The sequence below is a fragment of the Cydia splendana genome, chromosome 23 (genome assembly GCF_910591565.1).
Source record: "Cydia splendana chromosome 23, ilCydSple1.2, whole genome shotgun sequence".
Lineage (NCBI taxonomy): Eukaryota > Metazoa > Arthropoda > Insecta > Lepidoptera > Tortricidae > Cydia > Cydia splendana.
In genome coordinates this window covers 5316532-5342909 of record NC_085982.1, presented here as the reverse complement: position 1 = coordinate 5342909, position 26378 = coordinate 5316532, and the positions used below count along the sequence as shown (strand labels likewise).

General features: G+C 38.9%; 1 protein-coding gene across 1 annotated transcript in view; it reads right to left on the bottom strand.

Annotated features, from left to right (window-relative positions):
* Window positions 1–21434: 21434 nt before the first annotated feature.
* Window positions 21435–26378, bottom strand: part of LOC134801896 (sex peptide receptor) — a 92117-nt gene continuing 87173 nt past the window's right edge. The window contains exon 6 of the mRNA XM_063774548.1: window positions 21435–22814. Within this exon, the coding sequence (XP_063630618.1) occupies window positions 22266–22814 (549 nt within the window). The 3' untranslated portion in view covers window positions 21435–22265. The remainder of the gene's footprint in view (window positions 22815–26378) is intronic.

Here is a 26378-nt window from a genome sequence, read left to right as displayed (position 1 = left end):
GATGGGAGTATCAACTGGCGTGGATATTTCCTCCCCCGTGTCTAATCCCGAGAGTTCTCTGTCACCTGAACGACGCAGAGAGTATGTACCTATTGATCGTGCCGAATTGGGAGGTGTTTTGGCGCAGCGACCTGAAGAGCCGATCCCCGGCCCCTCCAATAGAAATTCGGGACCTGGAGAACCGGTTAGTAGACACGCAGACTCTGAGACCTCCAATCGATATCAAGCGGATAGCTTTAGAAGTCTGGCTGATACAGGGTGGGCCGCATTGCTAGGTACTTGGAACGATAAGCAAAAGGATTTACTTGCAAGCGGTTGGCGAAAATCCTCGTTAGCTTCTTATAAGCCAGCGTGGCTAAGGTGGTGCAGATGGTGTACTGCCCATAATGTCGCCAGAGACAATCCAGAACCGCAAGATTTGGCCAGATTTCTTACAGACTTACACTTAATAGAAAAGTTATCGCATAGTACAATTTGCCTACACAAATCTGTTGTCTCAACTTTTTGTCCCGTACGTTCAGGCCCACCGCTGAGCTCGCATATAGTTGTTCGCCAGGCTTTGAAAGCTATAGCTTTGAGTAGACCAATGTCTCGTAAGGAGAGTATATGGGATGTGAGAGATTTGTGTACTTATTTGGAGAATAACGAACCTGTACAAACCAGTTTATTTGAGGTGTCTAAGAGATGTGCGATTTTGTTATTGCTTTGTTCAGGGCGACGCGTACACGACCTGACGTTATTGAGTATAAATGATTCCAGTTGTAAGATTGATTCTGACTGTATTATATTTTGGCCCGAATTCGGTTCCAAGACGGACAGTTCATCGCGCAGGCAATCTGGTTGGAAATTGTTAACGTGTGATTACAATAAAAATATAGATCCCGTTTATTGGATAAAATTATTAATTTCCTTGTCTCAGAACCGAAGAGGGAATATAAATAACCTATTTATTTCTATATGTGGTCCTGTAAAGCCAGCTTCACGAACCATCATTGGTGGATGGGTAAAGGCAGTCCTCAAAGACGCTAATATAAACAGTAGTGCGGGCAGTGTCCGTTCCGCAGTTGCTTCGTCGGGCTGGCTTGATAATCATAATATTAATGATATCTTAGAAAGAGGCAATTGGCAAAGTGCGACTACATTTCATAAGTTTTATAGAAAAACAGTTAATACTCTTAATTCACATTCTAATCCTTTAGATAGATGTTTTGATACGATATAATACACGTATTCTAATCAATATTAATTAATATAAGGTCATACCAATCAGGTGTTAGTTGATTTTTATAGTAATGCAATACAGGTTTTCTTATAAATCTATCTAGTCTTTTATTCACATTGGCGATCTTTTTAATATTAACAATCCTTTCTCATCCAGCAGTCGATAACAAACACTTCTCAATTTGAAGGCTTGGAACAAGGTACAGTCAACTTAATAGACAAATTTTACCTAAAAATAAAATTTATATTAAGTTACTTACCTTGTTCCAAGCCTGATTTCATTGCTGCCTGCTGGCATTTTGTAAAATTTTAGATTTTATTTTCTCTACACGATTAATTTCATTCAGATACGCATTTTATCATAATTATAATACTTATATTTCAGCAAGAGTAAGTATTATTTATTAAAGTTTTTATTTCAGCATTAGGGTTTAGTTTTAAGCTTGTCTTTTCAGCTATGTCAATGAAATACCTGCTACCTCTGTAAACAAAACAAGTACCTTCAGCAACTCTGAATACTGTGTTTGTTTACATAACAAAATTTCGCCACCTGTCTACCCACAGTGGCTATTTTGCCACCTGTCTATCTACAGTGGCTACCTACCGTCCACCGTCATACTATTGGACGGTAGGTCAAGATAATCAAATTGAGAGTCCAATGACCTGAGCATTGGCGCGCAGCCTGCCAGCTGGATTCGAAAAAGCATGGAAAAAACCCGTTATAAAAGCCGGTATTGCGCCTGACGTCATCGGAACTGTGGTGTTGCCAGTATGAAACGAATGTCGCCATCTCAATTTGAAGGCTTGGAACAAGGTAAGTAACTTAATATAAATTTTATTTTTAGGTAAAATTTGTCTATTTCGGGTAGTTTTAACATTTATTGGTTAACCAACCAAATACAAAATCGCCTGGATCTAGGGTTGCCAGATCGAAAGGCGCTATTATCGGGAAACAATATAAATTTTTCGGGATTTTGGGACTTAAGTCGGGAAAAAAAAAATTAGAGATGCCACTATTGCCACGATGCCATGATTCGGCAACTATTCGGTATTCGGCCAATTCGGACACTTTGCCCAATATTCGGTATTCGGCCGAATGTTGCCTACTATTCGGCCGAATACCGAATATCTGTTGCATCTACCTAAAAAGAAAAATTACAAAAAAAATAACCAAAAACTAGGTATATTTAATATTTAAAATATATTCTTGGAAAGTAGTTAAATACGAAGGCACGTTTTTGAGCATTTATTGATTACAAAATATTTTATTTTTATCATGGGTCTGATTTGATTGACTCTAATATACATTCATTAATTCTGTTCAACATAAAAATATATCTTAGCAAACGTAGTGCTTTGATGGCGAACCGTTTGCATAATAATTGTGACTCAAAATGCTCGCATGTCATGCCGAATATTCGGTATTCGGCCGAGAGAGATTCGGCCAAATACACTATTCGGGGCATCTCTAAAAAAATACATTCAAATTAAAGTAATTGTATTAAAAACAACGATATTTTACATTATTGGCACTACGTCAGCTCGCTCGCTCGACGACAGTTCGGAACTTGAAATTATTGTTTTATAACGTGAAGCTGTTTTTCGGGACAGTTTACACTTTGTCGGGAATCGGGAACACCTGCTAAAAATCGGGAGAATCCCGCCAAATCCCGACCATCTGGCAACCCTACCTGGATCTGTCACTGAACGACCTGACGTTAACCTACATTATGTGATCGTGTAATGTTTTCATCTACCCTGGCTTAAGGAGCCATTTGATGGTAGATTTTGTTTAATTTTATTTAAATACCTAAATATATATAGTTGGTTATAAAACAAAGTTATAGCTCTCTAGCAAACACATGAAGCGTAGAACATCCTATAAATAGTCCAAACAAGTTTTCTAGTGTTAGAATTCGCTTCAAATTTTATCGCTAAGCACTCGCCGGTCCCGGACGTCATAAAATTGGAAATATGTACCGTGCATCGCAAACTTTATGATGATATAAAATTAAGGACCGACACATTTCGACTAGTAACCGACTTGCGGCGTCGAAAATGTGCTCTGTGGTCAGAATTTGTAGCTACGAAATTTTGATGTCCGGAATATTTTAATAAGTAGTTTAGTTACCCTAATATACCCAAAGAGAATATAACCAGTAATATACATACCGTAAAAATATAAAACTTTGCCTTTTAACATAACTCTACTCTCTCCTACTTTTCAGTAAAGGCGAAATAACTTAAAAGTAGTTACAGATACACTTTCTTCACTTTCTTCAGAAATACACTTTCTTACAGATACACTTTCTTCAGAAATACACTTTCTTACAGATACACTTTCTTCGCTTTCTTCAGAAATATACTTTCTTACAGATACGCTTTCTTTTATTTCTTCTCGCGTCTAATGATGTTCCCTATGACAGTTAAATTCTAATATGGCGTAGCTATCACCTAAAATGTTTGTAAAAATTATTTTGAAGTATAACACATTAATTTATTAAGAAATGTAACATTTTATAGAAAACATTTATTTACATACAATATATATACAGTGGTACTACTAAACGAAATTAATAACTAGCTTAAATCTAAAATAGGCCCTTGAGGCCTTGAGTAACATTTAATTTAATTAAGTTAAAAATGCAGGAGAGCAGAACTTTCCATCCCAGGTCGAAGATCTAGGGGCAGACCCAGAACAAGATGGAAGGATGTAGCGCTAAAGGACATGAGTGAGTGCAGATTATCCGAGGACGATGTCGTGGACAGGGCGAGGTGGAGAAGGTTAAGCAGGAAAGCTGACCCTACCACCATGTGGGATAGATAGCTACGAGTAGGAAAAGAGAGAGAGAGAGAGAGAGAGAGAAGTAATAAAAATATGATAAAAACATAAGTATTTTTCTTCAATTATTTTTTAAATTAAGTCCAATCAAAAGAGACTTGAAGGAACTGTCATAGGGACAATAAAATTATTCGACACGAGAGGTATATATATGTGTTTACCTAAAGTTAGACCAAGAAAGTCTGCAGAGATTTTGATAGCCCACGTAGTGCGAGTGCTATTTTAAACGTCAAACTTCTATGAAATTATGACGTATAAATAACATTTGCACTGCGTGGGCTATCAAAATCGCTGCAGACTTTTCTTGGTCTAACTCTACCTACCTTACATTTTGGTTTATCTTTAATTTTTAGTTAATTACTACGCTAACAGAATATTCACTTCATATCCCAAACATTATCTTCTACAATGTTTTCGCGTAAATATTTACAAAATTACGGTCCCTCGCTTCTCAAAGGCCTTTGCCCAGAAAATGGCTTGTTATTACGGCACTGAGGAAATGTCTTGTGTGTTTCCGGCGAAAACTGTCTATTATTCGCTACGTGCACGACTGTCACGCAACCTAGCATCCGCAAATCAAGGGGAAAACGTAAAATTAAAATTCTATTTCGAGCATTAACTTGTACGAAATGTTAAGAGCCCATCAACGTGCATAGCGCCACTGCTAAATAATCGAGATTATTTAAATTTAACGACAGGTATTTAAAAAAGGGGACCGCTACGTACTGTATTGTGTATATAAGTACCTTTTGAATACATCAAACTAGTTTTTATGTTGCTGGATTCGTCGATCTATGAACTCAAAACAAAAACGGCCGTTTTAACTTTGGACGTATAGATTGACGAATCCAGCAACATTTACATATCCTCGTATTTAGTACCTACCTATAGGTAGATAGATAGAGGGCTTTTAGCTGTCAGATAGAAGATCTTTATTGTAGGTGCTAGTGCCGTTTGACACGATTGATGGGATAAACCTATTCCTGTCAATCGTGTCAAATTCATGTTTTTGGGCCAGGATAAGAGGGAAACCTTTGCTGGCGCCATCTATAGAAAATATAGAAATCAATGACAGTTGCCATCCCCTTCACCACCTTCGGGTACCGAAACATAACTATTAAAACTAGAGAAACACTTAAAAAAACACAGAAAAATCCCGAAACGAAAACGGTCGCGAACGTTTGTATGATAAAGTGACCGCTAATATTCTCAAAACTCGTAAACATGTCTACTCCACACCCTCGACACCATTTCATTATGGCGGACATAAAATGGCGCCCAAAATGCCGGCAAAGTGTATTTATTACTCAATCCCCTAAGCTATAGTGATTGAAATCGCTATAATCTTAGATTAGTGTAAATATATTAGGGAGAATTTAGGGAAATGAAAAAAAATGGGTAAACACCTTGAGTTCGGTTTATATTGTTTCTAATGTTATTTTATAGTGTTATCTAAATATATAATCTAAATATATAAACGTGAAAGACCTGACTGACTGACTGACTTAAATCAACGCACAGCCCAAACCGCTGAGACTAGAAAGTCCAAATTTGGCAACTAGATTCCTTATAAGGTCTAGGGGTGCACTAAGAAAGGATTTTTCAAAATTAATCCCCTAAAGGAGTGAAATGGGGGTCCAAAGTTTGTATGGGGAAACAAGATTAGTTAGACTATTTTATTCCAAATTTCACAGGAGTATTCCTAAAGATAAATGAGTAAACACGTGTTTCAGGTTTTTTGAAAATTGAACCCCTAAGAGGGGGAAAAGTCCCCAATAGGGTTGATATCTCAAAATATCAATATGGGTATCGTTTTCATAGTATTTTGAGACGCTAATAACAAAAATGGCATCAAAATTAAAATTAACGTAGCCGAAGTGAACAATCATCCGCTGGTGGGGGTGCAATGGGGTTGAAATTTCAAAATATCAATATGGGTATCATTTCCATGGTTTTGTGGGATTAGTTAGACTATTTTATTCCAAATTTCACAGGAGTATTCCTAAAGATAAATGAGTAAACACGTGTTTCAGGTTTTTTGAAAATTGAACCCCTAAGAGGGGGAAAAGTCCCCAATAGGGTTGATATCTCAAAATATCAATATGGGTATCGTTTTCATAGTATTTTGAGCCGCTAATAACAAAAATAGCATCGAAATTAAAATTAACGTAGCCGAAGTGAACAATCATCCCCCTGGTGGGGGTGCAATGGGGTTGAAATTTCAAAATATCAATATGGGTATCATTTTCATGGTTTTGTGGGACGCTAATTACAAAAATGGGATCAAAATTAAAATATGACGTAGCCGACGTGAACTATGGCCCCTGGTGGGGAATGCTAATTACGAAGATAGCATAGACGGTTGTAACATACACGCTGATTTACAGCCACACGTGATCCAGACTTATGAGAATTCAATCCCTTAAAGTAAATTTTTTAGCTACAAAATTATAAGAATACAAATACCTTCTAATAATTGAACAGTACACAAACATCGTTTTTAAAATAATTATCATCTTAAACGGTTTGTTTACATTCAAAATACCTAAAACCATTAAAGAACTTTACTAGATTATTAAAAAAACTCTCCTGCGCGTGCGAAGCCGCGGGCAAAAGCTAGTCTTCTAAATATATAAACGTGAAAGACCTGACTGACTGACTGACTTAAATCAACGCACAGCCCAAACCGCTGGGTCTAGAAAGTCCAAATTTGGCAACTAGATTCCTTATAAGGTCTACGGGTGCACTAAGAAAGGATTTTTCAAAATTAATCCCCTAAAGGAGTGAAATGGGGGTCCAAAGTTTGTATGGGGAAACAAGATTAGTTAGACTATTTTATTCCAAATTTCACAGGAGTATTCCTAAAGATAAATGAGTAAACACGTGTTTCAGGTTTTTTGAAAATTTAACCCCTAAGAGGGGGAAAAGTCCCCAATAGGGTTGATATCTCAAAATATCAATATGGGTATCGTTTTCATTGTATTTTGAGACGCTAATAACAAAAATGGCATCAAAATTAAAATTAACGTATCCGAAGTGAACAATTATCCCCTGGTGGGGGTGCAATGGGGTTGAAATTTCAAAATATAAATATGGGTATCATTTCCACGGTTTTGTGGGACGCTAATTACAAAAATTACAAAAATGGGATCAAAATTAAAATATAACTTAGCCGACGTGAACTATGGCCCCTGGTGGGGAATGCTAATTACGAAGATAGCGTAGACGGTTGTAACATACACGCTGATTTACAGCCACACGTGATCCAGACTTTTGAGAATGCAATCCCTTAAAGTAAATTTTTTGAGCTACAAAATTATAAGATTATAAATACATTCTCTTAAATATATATCTAAATATATAAACGTGAAAGACCTGACTGACTGACTGACTTAAATCAACGCACAGCCCAAACCGCTGGGACTAGAAAGTCCAAATTTGGCAACTAGATTCCTTATAAGGTCTAGGTGTCCACTAAGAAAGGATTTTTCAATATTCATCCCCTAAAGGAGTGAAATGGGGGTCCAAAGTGTGTATGGGGAAACAAGATAAGTTAAGACTATTTTATTCCAAATTTCACAGGAGTATTCCTAAAGATAAATGAGTAAACACGTGTTTCAGGTTTTTTGAAAATTGAACCCCTAAGAGGGGGAAAAGTCCCCAATAGGGTTCATATCTCAAAATATCAATATGGGTATCGTTTTCATAGTATTTTGAGCCGCTAATAACAAAAATAGCATCAAAATTAAAATTAACGTAACCGAAGTGAACAATCATCCCCCTGGTGGGGGTGCAATGGGGTTGAAATTTCAAAATATCAATATGGGTATCATTTCCATGGTTTTGTGGGACGCTAATTACAAAAATTACAAAATGGGATCAAAATTAAAATATAACGTAGCCGACGTGAACTATGGCCGCTGGTGGGGAATGCTAATTACGAAGATAGCATAGACGGTTGTAACATACACGCTGATTTACAGCCACACGTGATCCAGACTTATGAGAATTCAATCCCTTAAAGTTTACATACAAAAATATATACAGTGGTACTACTAAACGAAATTAATAACTAGCTTAAATCTAAAATAGGCCCTTGAGGCATTGTACCAAGGATGCTGGCGGCATTTCCTCGCTGTATTGCAATGCTGATACGTTGTGCGAGGTAGCCGCCAGCTCTTTGGTCACCAGTTACGTCAACCAGACGCTTCGCGATTTCTGCGAACAACTTATGCGCGCTGGGACCCCATGGACCTAGAGTTTCAACACCAAATGGTACAAAATGGTACTCTCTACCGAGGCTCTTATATTTGTTACGTTTTAGAATTTCGGCGCTTTCCGCCGCTCCGCCCGCTTTTACAGTAGTCCGTTGGAGGTGGGACGGTGCCAGTGTGTCTACGCAGGTAGCATCCCACACCAACATCCGTCCCAAGCTCCAAGGAACTAAGGACACTCCATCGGGCCTCTTGCCATCATCTCTGATAATGCCAGTCGGCTCAAGAAGAGCAGGCACATTGATGGTGGCAAGAGACCGACGGACTATGTCATTAAGCGACGCATGTCTCGAAAAACGGCCTGCACTTTTTTGACAAGATAATCCGTGGTGTCCCAGTCGGTCCACGTCCGTGCCACAAGAGCATATGTGTGGCGTACACACCGAAACCCCGAGTCGCAAACCAGTCGCCAGTCTAAGGGAGGCCGGATCCAAGAAAGTACCAGTATTGGGCGAAGGATGGGCATGTAGCCAGTAACCGGCTTCCCGGGCTCCGACCGCCAAAAGCCTCGCGCGGTCTGGACCTGTACAGTTGTTTAGGAGAGTATTGTAAGTTACATCACAGTAAACATTATCCCAACTCCTTTGTGAATTTGGGTTGTCTGGAAATTGTTTGCCTGGGCAAGCAATTTTAAAAGCATTTTTGGCGTCCTCAAAGCCCGCGATCTCACAGTTTGTGGGCAAAGCCCTTAAGATATTTCCTATGAGACCAGACGTGCTATGAGTGGACGCCAAAAAGGCTGGGGAAGCCACACTGGAAATTTTGCGAATTCCTAAACCTCCAAACCGAATGGGGAGGGACGCTTGAGACCAGGAAGGCTCACTTAGCTGAATGTTTAGAATCGTCTCTAAACTAATTTTGATCAAATCATCTATGGGCGACAATAAATTTTGATGTTTCCAGAAAGGACAACAGCGGAGCACATGCGTAAATGTTTTTATGGTTATCTTAGAAATAAAAAAAAAATCCCTTAAAGTAAATTTTTTAGCTACAAAATTATAAGATTACAAATACCTTCTAATAATTGAACAGTACACAAACATCGTTTTTAAAATAATTATCATCTTAAACGGTTTGTTTACATTCAAAATACCTAAAACCATTAAAGTACACAGATTATTAAAAAAACTCTCCTGCGCGTGCGAAGCCGCGGGCAAAAGCTAGTATCTATATATATGTATATCTTATATCTATATATATCTTCACTCCGCACTTCAAAATAACGAGTCTATTTTACGAAATTTTGGAGCGCGAGCGCGATCAAAAAGTAGCCGAAAACACCTTGCGTGATTTGTGCACAACCCCTAAATAACATACCTAACCTACATCACAGTATAATAAATAGTACTAACGTACAGTATGGACACTCCCTGCCTCTCGTTGAAAGTGCCGCCCACCCGCTCTCGGTTACCTCACAGTTACCGGCTGGCAAGGACGCGACGACGCGGTGCGCAGAGCGGAGGCCACGTAAAATATTCAAACATTAAACAAATATTTACATAACCTATCAGATCACACTGAAAACAACAAAATATCTATATGAACAAAAAATCTTGTTTTCAACTTACGTAATATTTTTGTGGCCTGAATTTCCTTACAAAATTTTTGTAACTTCGTTTAAACTGATTCAAAATAGGAAACTATTGTAGAAATCGAGCTTAGATACCCACCTCACAGCCTAATACGATTCTTATTTCTTCCTAATACGCGCAATGAGTTTTGAGTCATTGAGGTCATCGAACTTGACAACAAAATGGCGGGAACCCTAGCACGTCTTATCTCACTCACACAAGCAAGGTACGCGTTCACCTACACGAGCTTAGACTGTGTGCGTAGGAATGAGTTTGTTTCATACATTTGATCGCCAGTGTCCAAGGTGTGCCTACATTACGTAAGGACGTCCTTCTATTCGAATAAACACACCCACCCTTGGTTATATATATTCGTCTTTCGATTATGTTTTCAATACATTCTTCGATAACCAATCCTCTTCATATTGGTAAAGGGGTGGCTTCAAATTTAACGGGTTAGATGTATACGCAGAATTGTGTCTTTGAAGATAGTTCACTGAGTTTGAAGTTCAATCTGTAAGACATGTGAATCTAGAAGAATAATTTTAGAAAAGTGGGATTCTTAAGAGGAAAGGGGACGACCGCTCTTTCTTACAAACACATAAGTCAAAACGAAAGATAAAATGAAAATGACAAACGATTCATAGCTAATTTAGGCTAATAGAGTTTGACCAAGAAAAGTCTGCAGCGATTTTGATAGCCCACGCAATGCAAGTGTTATTTACACGTCATAATCTCATAGAAGTTTGACGTTTAAAATGACACTTGCACTGCGTGGGCTATCAAAATCGCTGCAGGCTTTTCTCGGTCTGACTCTAACGCGTTTATGAATTAATACATGTTGAGAAAAGTTAGATTTATTGAATTAACGTTAAAATAAAGTAGACTCATTGTGGTACGACTATTCTGTGTCAATACAAATAGAAGGATTTTCGGGTACCTTTTTAGCGAAATTAACTCTTTTGAATATGTACCGATTGGAATTGCATATTTGGGTAGATTTGTTTAGGGAGAATTTATTCTGTTTATATGTATGTTAGATTTGCTTTGGCTGAATAATAAGGGTTACGGCGAGACTAGTAATCTCAACGACCTTAGACATTATTATTGTATCTCCATTTTGGATTTCACTGTCTTTCCCGCGTCTTTTGACAGGCTTGCATGGGGATATAGATCCAACACGTAGAGGCCCTTTGGAGGGCTTTAATGTCATGTAGAACGCCTGCTGGAACCCGTTCACAGGCGCAACAATAGACACCCATGAACCGGTCGCAGCAGGTATTGGGTCTATTATTGTTCTTCTTATAGAAAATATGATCCTACCAAGAACATTTCATGTAAAGTGTTGCCAAGACTATAGGCGCATAAAGTTTTTACACGAAAAAGTTATCAGATCCCGTAGTAGGTACCAAGACTCTGTAAGTTCTAACTTTATAAGCTCTAACAGTATAAAGCCAACATCTTGGTGAAACAGTACGGCTAGGGTTGCCAGATGGTCGGGATTTGGCGGGATTCTCCCGATTTTTAGCAGGTGTTCCCGATTCCCGACAAAGTGTAAACTGTCCCGAAAAACAGCTTCACCTTATAAAACAATAATTTCAAGTTCCGAACTGTCGTCGAGCGAGCGAGCTGACGTAGTGCCAATAATGTAAAATATCGTTGTTTTTAATACAATTACTTTAATTTGAATGTATTTTTTTAGAGATGCCCCGAATAGTGTATTTGGCCGAATCTCTCTCGGCCGAATACCGAATATTCGACATGACATGCGAACATTTTGAGTCACAATTATTATGCAAACTGTTCGCCATCAAAGCACTACGTTTGCTAAGATATATTTTTATGTTGAACAGAATTAATGAATGTATATTAGAGTCAATCAAATCAGACCCATGATATAAATAAAATATTTTGTAATCAATAAATGCTCAAAAACGTGCCTTCGTATTTAACTACTTTCCAAGAATATATTTTAAATATTAAATATACCTAGTTTCTGGTTATTTTTTTTGTAATTTTTCTTTTTAGGTAGATGCAACAGATATTCGGTATTCGGCCGAATAGTAGGCAACATTCGGCCGAATACCGAATATTGGGCAAAGTGCCCGAATAGGCCGAATATCGAATAGTTGCCGAATCATGGCATCGTGGCAATCGTGGCATCTCTAATTTTTTTTTCCCGACTTAAATCCCAAAATCCAGAAAAATGTATATTGTTTCCCGATAATAGCGCCTTTCGATCTGGCAACCCTAAGTACGGCTTGGCCGTTTCGTTGCTGTCATATGGATAGTCCCGTAATGATACTTTCAGAATTTGAAAGACCTGTGTTACTACTTAGTACAACAAGTCCACCGAGGGAGTGTTTATGTGACTGCAACGAAACGGCCAAGCCGTACTGTTTGACCAAGATGTTGGCTTTTTACAGTTAGAGCTTATAAAGTTAGGACTTATATTTTATAAGCTCTAATTGTATATACCTACCTAGTAATAGGTATATCATCATCATCATCACCATTCTAGCCTTCAGTCGCCCACTGCTGAGCATAGGCCTCTCTTCGTGTACGCCACTTATCCCGGTCCTGGGCTAGTCTCATCCAAAAGTGCCCCGCGATTTTCCGAATGTCATCCACCCAACGAGCCAACAACGGACGCCAGGCGCTTCTTTCATCCGAAAGTGGCCACCAATCCGTCAAAATTTTGGTCCACCTGCCATCACTCTGCCTAGCAACATGTCCCGCCCAACTCCATTGAAGCTTGGTGATGACGTCACCCACGTCTCGCACCTTGGTGCGGCATCGGATTTCGACATTCCTCACTCGGTCTTGCAGTTTAATGCCGAGCATCATGGTGCACTCCAGGGCTCTTTCGTATTTTATGCACAGCCCTTAGTGAGCGTCCACAATAGGTATATATAGTAGTACTAGCTTTTGCCCGCGGCTTCGCACGCGCAGGAGAGTTTTTTTAATAATCTGTGTACTTTAATGGTTTTAGGTATTTTGAATGTAAACAAACCGTTTAAGATGATAATTATTTTAAAAACGATGTTTGTGTACTGTTCAATTATTAGAAGGTATTTGTAATCTTATAATTTTGTAGCTAAAAAATTTACTTTAAGGGATTTTTTTTTTATTTCTAAGATAACCATAAAAACATTTACGTATGTGCTCCGCTGTTGTCCTTTCTGGAAACATCAAAATTTATTGTCGCCCATAGATGATTTGATCAAAATTAGTTTAGAGACGATTCTAAACATTCAGCTAAGTGAGCCTTCCTGGTCTCAAGCGTCCCTCCCCATTCGGTTTGGAGGTTTAGGAATTCGCAAAATTTCCAGTGTGGCTTCCCCAGCCTTTTTGGCGTCCACTCATAGCACGTCTGGTCTCATAGGAAATATCTTAAGGGCTTTGCCCACAAACTGTGAGATCGCGGGCTTTGAGGACGCCAAAAATGCTTTTAAAATTGCTTGCCCAGGCAAACAATTTCCAGACAACCCAAATTCACAAAGGAGTTGGGATAATGTTTACTGTGATGTAACTTACAATACTCTCCTAAACAACTGTACAGGTCCAGACCGCGCGAGGCTTTTGGCGGTCGGAGCCCGGGAAGCCGGTTACTGGCTACATGCCCATCCTTCGCCCAATACTGGTACTTTCTTGGATCCGGCCTCCCTTAGACTGGCGACTGGTTTGCGACTCGGGGTTTCGGTGTGTACGCCACACATATGCTCTTGTGGCACGGACGTGGACCGACTGGGACACCACGGATTATCTTGTCAAAAAAGTGCAGGCCGTTTTTCGAGACATGCGTCGCTTAATGACATAGTCCGTCGGTCTCTTGCCACCATCAATGTGCCTGCTCTTCTTGAGCCGACTGGCATTATCAGAGATGATGGCAAGAGGCCCGATGGAGTGTCCTTAGTTCCTTGGAGCTTGGGACGGATGTTGGTGTGGGATGCTACCTGCGTAGACACACTGGCACCGTCCCACCTCCAACGGACTACTGTAAAAGCGGGCGGAGCGGCGGAAAGCGCCGAAATTCTAAAACGTAACAAATATAAGAGCCTCGGTAGAGAGTACCATTTTGTACCATTTGGTGTTGAAACTCTAGGTCCATGGGGTCCCAGCGCGCATAAGTTGTTCGCAGAAATCGCGAAGCGTCTGGTTGACGTAACTGGTGACCAAAGAGCTGGCGGCTACCTCGCACAACGTATCAGCATTGCAATACAGCGAGGAAATGCCGCCAGCATCCTTGGTACAATGCCTCAAGGGCCTATTTTAGATTTAAGCTAGTTATTAATTTCGTTTAGTAGTACCACTGTATATATTTTTGTATGTAAACTTTAAGGGATTGAATTCTCATAAGTCTGGATCACGTGTGGCTGTAAATCAGCGTGTATGTTACAACCGTCTATGCTATCTTCGTAATTAGCATTCCCCACCAGCGGCCATAGTTCACGTCGGCTACGTTATATTTTAATTTTGATCCCATTTTGTAATTTTTGTAATTAGCGTCCCACAAAACCATGGAAATGATACCCATATTGATATTTTGAAATTTCAACCCCATTGCACCCCCACCAGGGGGATGATTGTTCACTTCGGTTACGTTAATTTTAATTTTGATGCTATTTTTGTTATTAGCGGCTCAAAATACTATGAAAACGATACCCATATTGATATTTTGAGATATGAACCCTATTGGGGACTTTTCCCCCTCTTAGGGGTTCAATTTTCAAAAAACCTGAAACACGTGTTTACTCATTTATCTTTAGGAATACTCCTGTGAAATTTGGAATAAAATAGTCTTAACTTATCTTGTTTCCCCATACACACTTTGGACCCCCATTTCACTCCTTTAGGGGATGAATATTGAAAAATCCTTTCTTAGTGGACACCTAGACCTTATAAGGAATCTAGTTGCCAAATTTGGACTTTCTAGTCCCAGCGGTTTGGGCTGTGCGTTGATTTAAGTCAGTCAGTCAGTCAGGTCTTTCACGTTTATATATTTAGATATATATTTAAGAGAATGTATTTATAATCTTATAATTTTGTAGCTCAAAAAATTTACTTTAAGGGATTGCATTCTCAAAAGTCTGGATCACGTGTGGCTGTAAATCAGCGTGTATGTTACAACCGTCTACGCTATCTTCGTAATTAGCATTCCCCACCAGGGGCCATAGTTCACGTCGGCTAAGTTATATTTTAATTTTGATCCCATTTTTGTAATTTTTGTAATTAGCGTCCCACAAAACCGTGGAAATGATACCCATATTTATATTTTGAAATTTCAACCCCATTGCACCCCCACCAGGGGATAATTGTTCACTTCGGATACGTTAATTTTAATTTTGATGCCATTTTTGTTATTAGCGTCTCAAAATACAATGAAAACGATACCCATATTGATATTTTGAGATATCAACCCTATTGGGGACTTTTCCCCCTCTTAGGGGTTAAATTTTCAAAAAACCTGAAACACGTGTTTACTCATTTATCTTTAGGAATACTCCTGTGAAATTTGGAATAAAATAGTCTAACTAATCTTGTTTCCCCATACAAACTTTGGACCCCCATTTCACTCCTTTAGGGGATTAATTTTGAAAAATCCTTTCTTAGTGCACCCGTAGACCTTATAAGGAATCTAGTTGCCAAATTTGGACTTTCTAGACCCAGCGGTTTGGGCTGTGCGTTGATTTAAGTCAGTCAGTCAGTCAGGTCTTTCACGTTTATATATTTAGACTAGCTTTTGCCCGCGGCTTCGCACGCGCAGGAGAGTTTTTTTAATAATCTAGTAAAGTACTTTAATGGTTTTAGGTATTTTGAATGTAAACAAACCGTTTAAGATGATAATTATTTTAAAAACGATGTTTGTGTACTGTTCAATTATTAGAAGGTATTTGTATTCTTATAATTTTGTAGCTAAAAAATTTACTTTAAGGGATTGAATTCTCATAAGTCTGGATCACGTGTGGCTGTAAATCAGCGTGTATGTTACAACCGTCTATGCTATCTTCGTAATTAGCATTCCCCACCAGGGGCCATAGTTCACGTCGGCTACGTCATATTTTAATTTTGATCCCATTTTTGTAATTAGCGTCCCACAAAACCATGAAAATGATACCCATATTGATATTTTGAAATTTCAACCCCATTGCACCCCCACCAGGGGGATGATTGTTCACTTCGGCTACGTTAATTTTAATTTCGATGCTATTTTTGTTATTAGCGGCTCAAAATACTATGAAAACGATACCCATATTGATATTTTGAGATATCAACCCTATTGGGGACTTTTCCCCCTCTTAGGGGTTCAATTTTCAAAAAACCTGAAACACGTGTTTACTCATTTATCTTTAGGAATACTCCTGTGAAATTTGGAATAAAATAGTCTAACTTATCTTGTTTCCCCATACAAACTTTGGACCCCCATTTCACTCCTTTAGGGGATGAATATTGAAAAATCCTTTCTTAGTGGACACCTAGACCTTATAAGGAATCTAGTTGCCAAATTTGGACTTTCTAGTCCCAGCGGTTTGGGCTGTGCGTTGATTTAAGTCAGTCAGTCAGTCAGTCAGGTCTTTCACGTTTATATATTTAGATATATATTTAAGAGAATGTATTTGTAATCTTATAATTTTGTAGCTCAAAAAATTCACTTTAAGGGATTGCATTCTCAAAAGTCTGGATCACGTGTGGTTGTAAATCAGCGTGTATGTTACAACCGTCTACGCTATCTTCGTAATTAGCATTCCCCACCAGGGGCCATAGTTCACGTCGGCTACGTTATATTTTAATTTTGATCCCATTTTTGTAATTTTTGTAATTAGCGTCCCACAAAACCGTGGAAATGATACCCATATTTATATTTTGAAATTTCAACCCCATTGCACCCCCACCAGGGGATGATTGTTCACTTCGGATACGTTAATTTTAATTTTGATGCCATTTTTGTAATTAGCGTCTCAAAATACAATGAAAACGATACCCATATTGATATTTTGAGATATCAACCCTATTGGGGACTTTTCCCCCTCTTAGGGGTTCAATTTTCAAAAAACCTGAAACACGTGTTTACTCATTTATCTTTAGGAATACTCCTGTGAAATTTGGAATAAAATAGTCTAACTAATCCCACAAAACCATGGAAATGATACCCATATTGATATTTTGAAATTTCAACCCCATTGCACCCCCACCAGCGGATGATTGTTCACTTCGGCTACGTTAATTTTAATTTTGATGCCATTTTTGTTATTAGCGTCTCAAAATACTATGAAAACGATACCCATATTGATATTTTGAGATATCAACCCTATTGGGGACTTTTCCCCCTCTTAGGGGTTCAATTTTCAAAAAACCTGAAACACGTGTTTACTCATTTATCTTTAGGAATACTCCTGTGAAATTTGGAATAAAATAGTCTAACTAATCTTGTTTCCCCATACAAACTTTGGACCCCCATTTCACTCCTTTAGGGGATTAATTTTGAAAAATCCTTTCTTAGTGCACCCCTAGACCTTATAAGGAATCTAGTTGCCAAATTTGGACTTTCTAGTCTCAGCGGTTTGGGCTGTGCGTTGATTTAAGTCAGTCAGTCAGTCAGGTCTTTCACGTTTATATATTTAGATAACTGTATATATATAGTTTTATACAAAAACTGTTACACATTTACCCGATAGGAGGCAAAGTGGGCACATTTTACGGTATACACTTCTATAAATTCTGTAATACCCTCCATAACACGTGCTCAGCAGGGGGTGGTTCGTAAACTAATAACAATATACTTTATGGACTCATACGAGATAATACAATATGTATTAGTGGCGGCGTAATGGAATTAACGCCCTCATGTGGAGAGACTATTTTTAGGCAAGCTGAATTCTTTATAAGTTTATACATTTGCTGGTAGAACTTTCGGCGCGATTCGGGAAATGAATTAGGGATTAACTAGATACGATATAGTAAAGATATGTGACGTCCCACGGGTAAAGGTACCTTATGGCGGTTGGCGCTTACGCTATTGTTAACGTCGCTCCAATTTTATTGCGGCGCTATGCGACGTAAGCGCCAGCCGCCGTAAGGTACCTTTTGCCGTGGAACGTCACATTACTTTACTATTTCATATCTAGTGAATATCTAATTAATTTCCCGAATCGCGGCGCCAGCCGCCATAATGTACCTTTTGCCGTGGAACGTCACATATCTTTACTATATCGTATCTAGTTAATCTCTAATTCATTTCCCAAATCGCGCCGAAAGTTCTACCAGCAAATGTATAAACTTATAAAGAATTCAGCTTGCCTAAAAATATTCTCTCCACATGACGGCGTTAATTGAGCCGTTTGTTTCTCGTCAGGCTAATTCGAGTTTTCAAATAGGTAGTGAATAGAATCAGGCGTTCCTTTGCGGAAATCCATATTAATTAAAATCAAAATATTACTTTGGTAATGCGCGAAAAGACAAACGCAAGCGCGCGATACGTATAAACGCGCGCTTTGCGGATTAGCAAAATAATATTTTGGTTTTAATTCGAGTTTTAGTTGTTCGACCTGTTTCCAATGGGTTGTTGCAATTTAACAGTGTCAAAAGTGATATTTCTTCATCCCAAAAATTAGGTAGTTTAAACAATAATTAATTATTGAACCCTTTATAAGGCATAAGGGTGTCAGAAATTATGCAACATAGAACCCAATCACTTTGAAATAAAGTTCAAAATCAGGTGGGAAATATATTCCCTCTGCCTTATAAAGACTAAAACTTCATAATCGAATAATGAAAACTCGATTTGGTTTATAAGGTAGTGCTAAATTACTCAAAACTTCCGGCATAAAATCTACAACAATGACGAGGCCAACGACGTTGTAGGTAGAGTTAGATCAAGTGTTATCTATACGTCATAATTTCTTATGGAAGTTCGTTTAAAATAACACTTGCACTGCGTGTGCTATCAAAATCGTTGCAGACTTGTCTTGGTCTGACTATAAGCATTTACATTCTTAATTAATTTAAGTACTCTCTAGCTTCCGTAATATTAGCTCAATGGCAATTTGGATGCCAATAATTACTTCAAAATAATAATATATCATGCCAGAATTTAATATTGTTTAATTAAATGCTACGTAGCGTTCGCACAGAACACTTATTGTAATATAACGTAATGTAGTGCCGTATTAACTCGCCTGGTAACAGAACTTCAAAGGTCTTGTTGATTTTGAAGCTAATTAATAACAGTATTCAAGCCGATATGTAGTATCATAGTATATATGTAGTATGTTTAGTTTGTTGTCCAAATTACCTCAAAGATGTAGCTGTTCCTGACGCAAACTAGATAACGATAGTTTTTGATAGAGTGTACTTTTGTATGGACTGACGTTTATCTGACATGGCTATTTGTACGTTACATACGAATCATGTACTAAAACTTAGATGATATAACCAAACGGAGTGGCCTTTAACAGGCGTTCCCCTCAGTCGAAAATAGTCGGCCAATGGTTATACACATTGTATACTAGCGTTTATCTGACATGGCTATTTTAAATTTTTACGTTACGTATACATTTGACGTGCCCCTCCCCCGCAAAAATCGTCAGACTGTTTTGTACCGAAAATTACAGACATGGCGTCTCCGTTTGGTTATATCCTCTCAGACAAATAGCCATACATATGACGTGCCCTTCCGCCGCAAAAATCGGCAGACTGTTTTGTACAGAAAATGACAGCCAAGGCGTCTCCAGTTACTAAATGCTCTAAGGTCCAGGTACGTTACGTACGCTCTTTTAACGTTCCGATCTTCATCCATTCTCTCAAAGTGGCCCAACCGACGGAGTCCGTGAGCTTTAGCTATAGGCCCCGTGCATGATCTATAGGGGGCAGCATAGGAGCCGTCAGATTTTTGGCGCGAGGCGTAAATGTGTCGTTTATGCTTCCGATGTAGCCCACAAGATGGCAGAACCTACTATGCACAAGGAAACGTACCGAGGAGAACGGTAGATAGTAGCACTTGCTTTGGCAATGTACATGTGCACATATGTTTACGATTCAGGCCACAAGATGGCAGATCCTCCAACGCGCACGGTCCCTATCCCTTAAACTATATAGGCAGGTCTTGCTAGTAATAACGTTTGCAAGTTTATTAATTTCCCTGGTAAGTATGAGCACGTATTAACGAAGTTTGCCTACACGGCCGCGTGCCTATTAGTGACCCTTGCTCTCGGGTTTTCGACTACATACTTGTGTAAATAAACCCCTAATATCTCAGGCTTGTTAGATTAGTATGATAATTTAACAAGGCTCACGGCTTTACCGTCCTTTTATGGCGTTATTCATAAAAACGTTACTGGCCTGAATTAGCTATGAATCGTTTGTCTTTATCTGTCATTTTGACTTACATATTTGTAAGAAAGTGATAAAATATAATTTAACTAATTCAGGCCCGAAAAGTTTCATGAATAAGGGGGTTTGTCTATATTAGTAAGTACTTAGACGCAAACCAAACTGACGACCGGGGTCATATCTCTATCTCTCTCACCCTACCTTTGACCACGCGAGCGTGAATGTGAAGCATACACGCCTATGGACTAGGACTAACCTCGAAATCTTTAGAACAGTCCTCAAATTTGGTAGAATATGTTTGTTAATAGGGAATATTACTGCAATGTTCTGCCGCCAGAGTGCAGCACTACCGCCTCTAGTAAACTCATAGAGTAACTTATACATACTGTGCCTTAAACTGTTTTTTTGACAAGTTTTCACAGACTATAAAATATGACGTTGATGCATCAAGGCGGTTTGTTAACAAGGGCCTACCGGGAAACGCGAAAATCGAAATTTAGTTATCTGCCTATTTATCGCTCGAATATGCAAGAGTGGTTGGATAACGAAATTTCGATTTTCTTGTTTCGCGGTAGACCCCCGATTGTGACAGATAGTGGTAGTGGCGCCACCTACGCAGAGTTTCGCGTAATATTCCCTAATAAAGGTTTCTTTTTCATGTCCACACTATTTGACATTTGGGGACACGCGCTTCCAAAAACGAGCTAATATAGCGAGTATAAAAAAGGTAAAGCTATAGTTCATTTTTTAGCATTAGAAATAACTTGAAAAAAGGTAAGCGATCTTGACATGTCTTTTAATTGAAAAACGCTTTTTAAAAATCAGTGACTAATATTACTTATGAAAGCAGAAGAATATAACTGATCGTATTAGATTCATAATTGTTACATATTTGCCGTAACTTAGTTTTAAAATGTGTTTTTCAATTAAAAGACACATCAAGATTGTTTGCCTTATTCCTAATGCTAAAAAAAACGAACTATAGTCTAAAACCACCCTAAAATGCTAGAGGATATCCAACGTGATTACATATACTTGGTCAAGCAGATCTTGTCAGTAGAAAAAGGCGGCAAATTTGAAAAATGTAGGCGCGAAGGGATGTCGTCTCATAGAAAATTTGAATTTCGCGCCTTTTTCTACTGACAAGATTTGCTTGACCATCTATATCTAGGAAGTTACAGATTTAAACAAAACGTAATAATTACAATTCTTTATTCAGTTACAGTGAACCTAAATGATGTTTTAATTCGCCATGGTCCTTAATACAAAATTCATTCCAATTTAGACAACGCACAGTCAAATAAGCACACAAGTCACATTTATATATATTTTGAGTGTAACACAAGCGGCCCGATTCGAACTTTAAGATACGTCAAATTATACGTCTAGATACGATATGGATTAGATATGTCAGTGTCAAAAGTGACGTTTCTTCAAACAAAAAGTCACTTTTGACACTGACATAATATCTAACTAATTCATATCTAGACGTATTATTTGACATATCAAAGTTCGAATCGGGTAGGATAGCTCATAATGTTTTACATAAATAATACATCTACATATTCTTTTTACAACGTTATACGTTTCCAATATATAAGAAACGTTTATATTTTAAATATATATATTTACAGAAATAAAAGAAAACAATTTTATCAACATCTATATTTTACAATCAATTTAATTTCTGCTACTTTTTGTGAATGGGGGCTCTCCATTCGCGGACTTTGACATTAGCTGATCATTAACAAAAAAAAAACAACAATTATTTACTAAATATTTCATAATCAGGTAACTGCCAAAGTCACAAAAAAGTAACTGAAAATGTACAAAATTACAACATTCAATATTTTTATGCGCTACAACTATTAATAGATATTTTATTTTATAACACAAAGGCCGCTCAAAAAAATCGCCAAAATTTCTACATATTGATATGTCTATTATAGCTATATAAAATAGACAAACAGAATCTACAATCTATCAGTGAAAATAGCACAGTTTATATACAAAAATCTCCATAATTATCTAAAGCACAGTTTCATTAGTGCAAGTCCTAGGACCGTTAACTAGGGAATATCTACTAGATCCGCCATTTTTCCTACTAGTAACCGCTCCTCTAATAAATAACTCCTTAAAAGTCTCCCTAAATTGCCTGGACATGCCGCAGTATATAGCAAAGTTGATGGGATACGACACAATGATGAAGAAATTCGTGATAAGAATGAGAATATTCGCAATATGATAGTCTAAAATCTCGACTAAACTGCTAGATATAATGTGCAAGATAGTGACAACGGCGACAGGGATTTCTACTAGAAGGAATACAGTGACAACGACTATCAACATTAGGGTTGTGCAGTTGGAATCCCTGAGTCTCTTGCACTCTGACTTCCTGTTTTCCTTGAAGAGTTTCTGCCGGTTGAGTTGAGCGGTGCGCATGGCCCTGAAGAGGAGGATGTTGAGGACCACGAGGGACGTGCAGGGGATGAGGTGCACGAAGAGTACGCGGAAGCCGAAGTAGGAGATGAAATAGGCGTCCAGGGAGAGCGAGTGCACCCATGGAGCTATTTGTATCTGAAACAACAACAAACAAATAAGTTTTGTGTTTAAAAAGAATTTTTGGTATAAGCTTTTATCGCTGACTGTACTTTAACAGAACAAAACACGTTGCGTTGTTCTATCACAGAGTTACTATGGCCACCGCCTGTGCCCATCATCAGATCAGCTCAATGGTACATATGTATTTTATTGTCACCGAATTTACATAGTATGTATGTGAAGTTTCAGCTCAATTACATAATGGGTAGTGGTTTAATTTAGATTGTAAGATTTGACCCGAATAATTGCATGTCAATGTTTCTTCTTGTTCAAAGTTTAAGCACATAAAGATATGTTAGCCAATATTGAATAATTTTACGGTTTAGACTCACGACTGTAGTACGCGATACAAGGCTATCGTGAAAGCTGCTCGCTGTGTTAGTGCATGCTTGAGAAAGGAGACCTAGGCTCTCCGAAATATGTCTCGCGAGTGACTTAAAACAAGTGAGTCTATAAACCGTCAAATTTTACAATGTTAGTATGTCTCACAGAAGTTTAAATTCGATTATGGTGGCCAAATTAATAAGTAGGTAAATAATGTTACTACTTGAGCTTCCAAGTCGTATTTTATAAAATACTTCAAACTATCTATTTCTAAAACTATTTTTTCTATTTATAAAACTACCATTTTTATTTGCATGTATTCAAGCGCTCAGCGTGCCTATAGCGTGTTAAAATGTAAATTAAATCAAATTACTACCGATCCAATATAGAACGGTGCTCGTACCAGACGTTGCCTGGCATACCACGAGTGGTACGAGTTATACCCGTACCCATTTCAATGCATTTGATTTGTTTATTACATAGCATCCTTGACAAAGCCTTGACGAGTGCACTTCTGAATAAGATTACTCTGGAACGCGATAAGTGGTCGTATCGTACTCAAAGAGAGGGCTATGCTTAACAGTGGCCAATAAAAGGCTGAAAGGATGATGTTGAGGATTAAACCCTGGATGTACAATGTACCATCACGCTCCGCGATTGTTGCGCCATTTAGGGTCCTAGCTAAATTGGTTGTTCAATACTTACGCTATAGAATTTCCAATTTAGCAGGGGCAGCTGCCGAGATAGCCGCTCTTAGAAAGCGGGAAAAGTATGCGTGCTTGGGTGGTTATTTGTTTGTTCTGCTCGCGGTGGAGACCGCTGGGTGTTGGTGCTTGGAGGCACTGTCCTTCTTTAGGGAGCTCGGGAGTCGCTTGCGTGAGAGGGGTCTTGATCCCCGCACCGGATCATTCCTGGTGCAAAGGTTATCTATTGCGACTCAACGCGGAAACGCAGCGAGTGTGGTGGGAACTTTTGCGCCTGGAGTGACTCGGGGTGGGTTATTTGAGTACCTAGTTTGGTTTTATGTGTTTTTTTATTTTTATTTTTTATGATTGCTTGTGTTTTTGTCTTTTGTGCCTATTTGATGTATGGTTTTGTTGTGTATTAGTTTTATGTTTAGTGGTGGAGGATAGATTAAGTATTGTTTTAATTATTGTTTTTTTTTTGGACTAGTTGTAACTAGATATGTATTTGTATAATCTTTTTAATGTGTCTTATTTGTAGGAAATTTATTAATAAATAATTTAGTATTAGGTTTGGATTTAGCAAGAACCCTAAATGGAATAACAATCCCGTGTGGTGATTGTACATACCCTGCATACATCTGTGACGGAAGTAGTGTCACCAAATGTATGGGACGTGCAAATTTTGGTATCGGATGAATTCACAGATGTAGTATACGTAAAGCTAAACCAATCCAGCCCGGTAGCCATCCGCCACCCCCTGGTGGGTAGGCAGGGGAGCATCCAAAGTTACACGCCGCATATCGGCTTCTATTTACCTACCACCTCGAGTTTGGTATCATTTCCAGATAAATCGGGCATGAGGAATTCATTTTTGAGACCTTTGATGTACAGTTTAATAGAAAAAATAAAAATATTGACGAATTAATCAAAATCGGGGTGCTATTTTTTTATTCAACTATTACTATTATCAGTCGAAACTAGAAAATTCAACCCCTAAGGGGGTGAAAAAGGGGATGAAAGTTTGTATGGGGTTCATGTTTTATTTTAAGCTACGAATTACAAACTTCGTTAAAATATATACTATTAAAATACAAGAAAACTAATTTCAGCGTTTTTGAAAATTCATCCCCTAAGGTGGCGAAATAGGGGATGAAAATTTGTATGGAGATTAAAAATTTTTTCGAGTGTGGGGCTTGAAACTTTTTATACGTGCATATTATTAGAATACAAGAAAAGTAATTTAAGCGTTTTTAAAAATTCATCCTCTAACGTGGTTAAAAAGGAGTTGAAAGCTTGAATCCATTACAAATTACTTTGACTGCCCCCCCTGCCTACCTACCAGGGGGTGGCGGATGTCTACCGGGCTCAAATAGCTTAGCTATACGTATATTACATCTGTGCTAAGTGAATTCATCCGATACCAAAATTTGCACCTTATGACACTACTTCCCTCAGTAAGACGGTATGGTGAGGGATGAACTGGCGGTCGAAGAAGCGCGGCAGCTGGTGCAGGTCACTATGCCGATGTGTCTATCACAGACAGTTGGGACACTTAGGTACATGTAACTACTAAACTTTGGCTACATACCCTGCACACATCTTCGTAGTGTCCACGCCAGACGGTGTGGTGAGGGATGAACTGCCGGTCGAAGAAGCGAGGCAGCTGGTGCAGGTCACTATGCCGATGTGTCTATCACAGACAGTTGGGACCCTGAGATACATGTAACTACTAAACCTTGGCTACATACCCTGCACACATCTTCGTAGTGTCCACGCCAGACGGTGTGGTGAGGGATGAACTGCCGGTCGAAGAAGCGAGGCAGCTGGTGCAGGTCACTATGCCGATGTGTCTATCACAGACAGTTGGGACCCTGAGATACATGTAACTACTAAACCTTGGCTACATACCCTGCACACATCTTCGTAGTGTCCACGCCAGACGGTGTGGTGAGGGATGAACTGCCGGTCGAAGAAGCGAGGCAGCTGGTGCAGGTCACTATGCCGATGTGTCTATCACAGACAGTTGGGACACTTAGGTACATGTAACTACTAAACTTTGGCTACATACCCTGCACACATCTTCGTAGTGTCCACGCCAGACGGTGTGGTGAGGGATGAACTGCCGGTCGAAGAAGCGAGGCAGCTGGTGCAGGTCACTATGCCGATGTGTCTATCACAGACAGTTGGGACCCTGAGATACATGTAACTACTAAACCTTGGCTACATACCCTGCACACATCTTCGTAGTGTCCACGCCAGACGGTGTGGTGAGGGATGAACTGCCGGTCGAAGAAGCGAGGCAGCTGGTGCAGGTCACTATGCCGATGTGTCTATCACAGACAGTTGGGACACTTAGGTACATGTAACTACTAAACCTTGGCTACATACCCTGCACACATCTTCGAAGTGACCACGCCAGACGGTGTGGTGCGGGATGAACTGCCGGTCGAAGAAGCGAGGCAGCTGGTGCAGGTCACTATGCCGATGTGTCTATCACAGACAGTTGGGACACTTAGGTACATGTAACTAC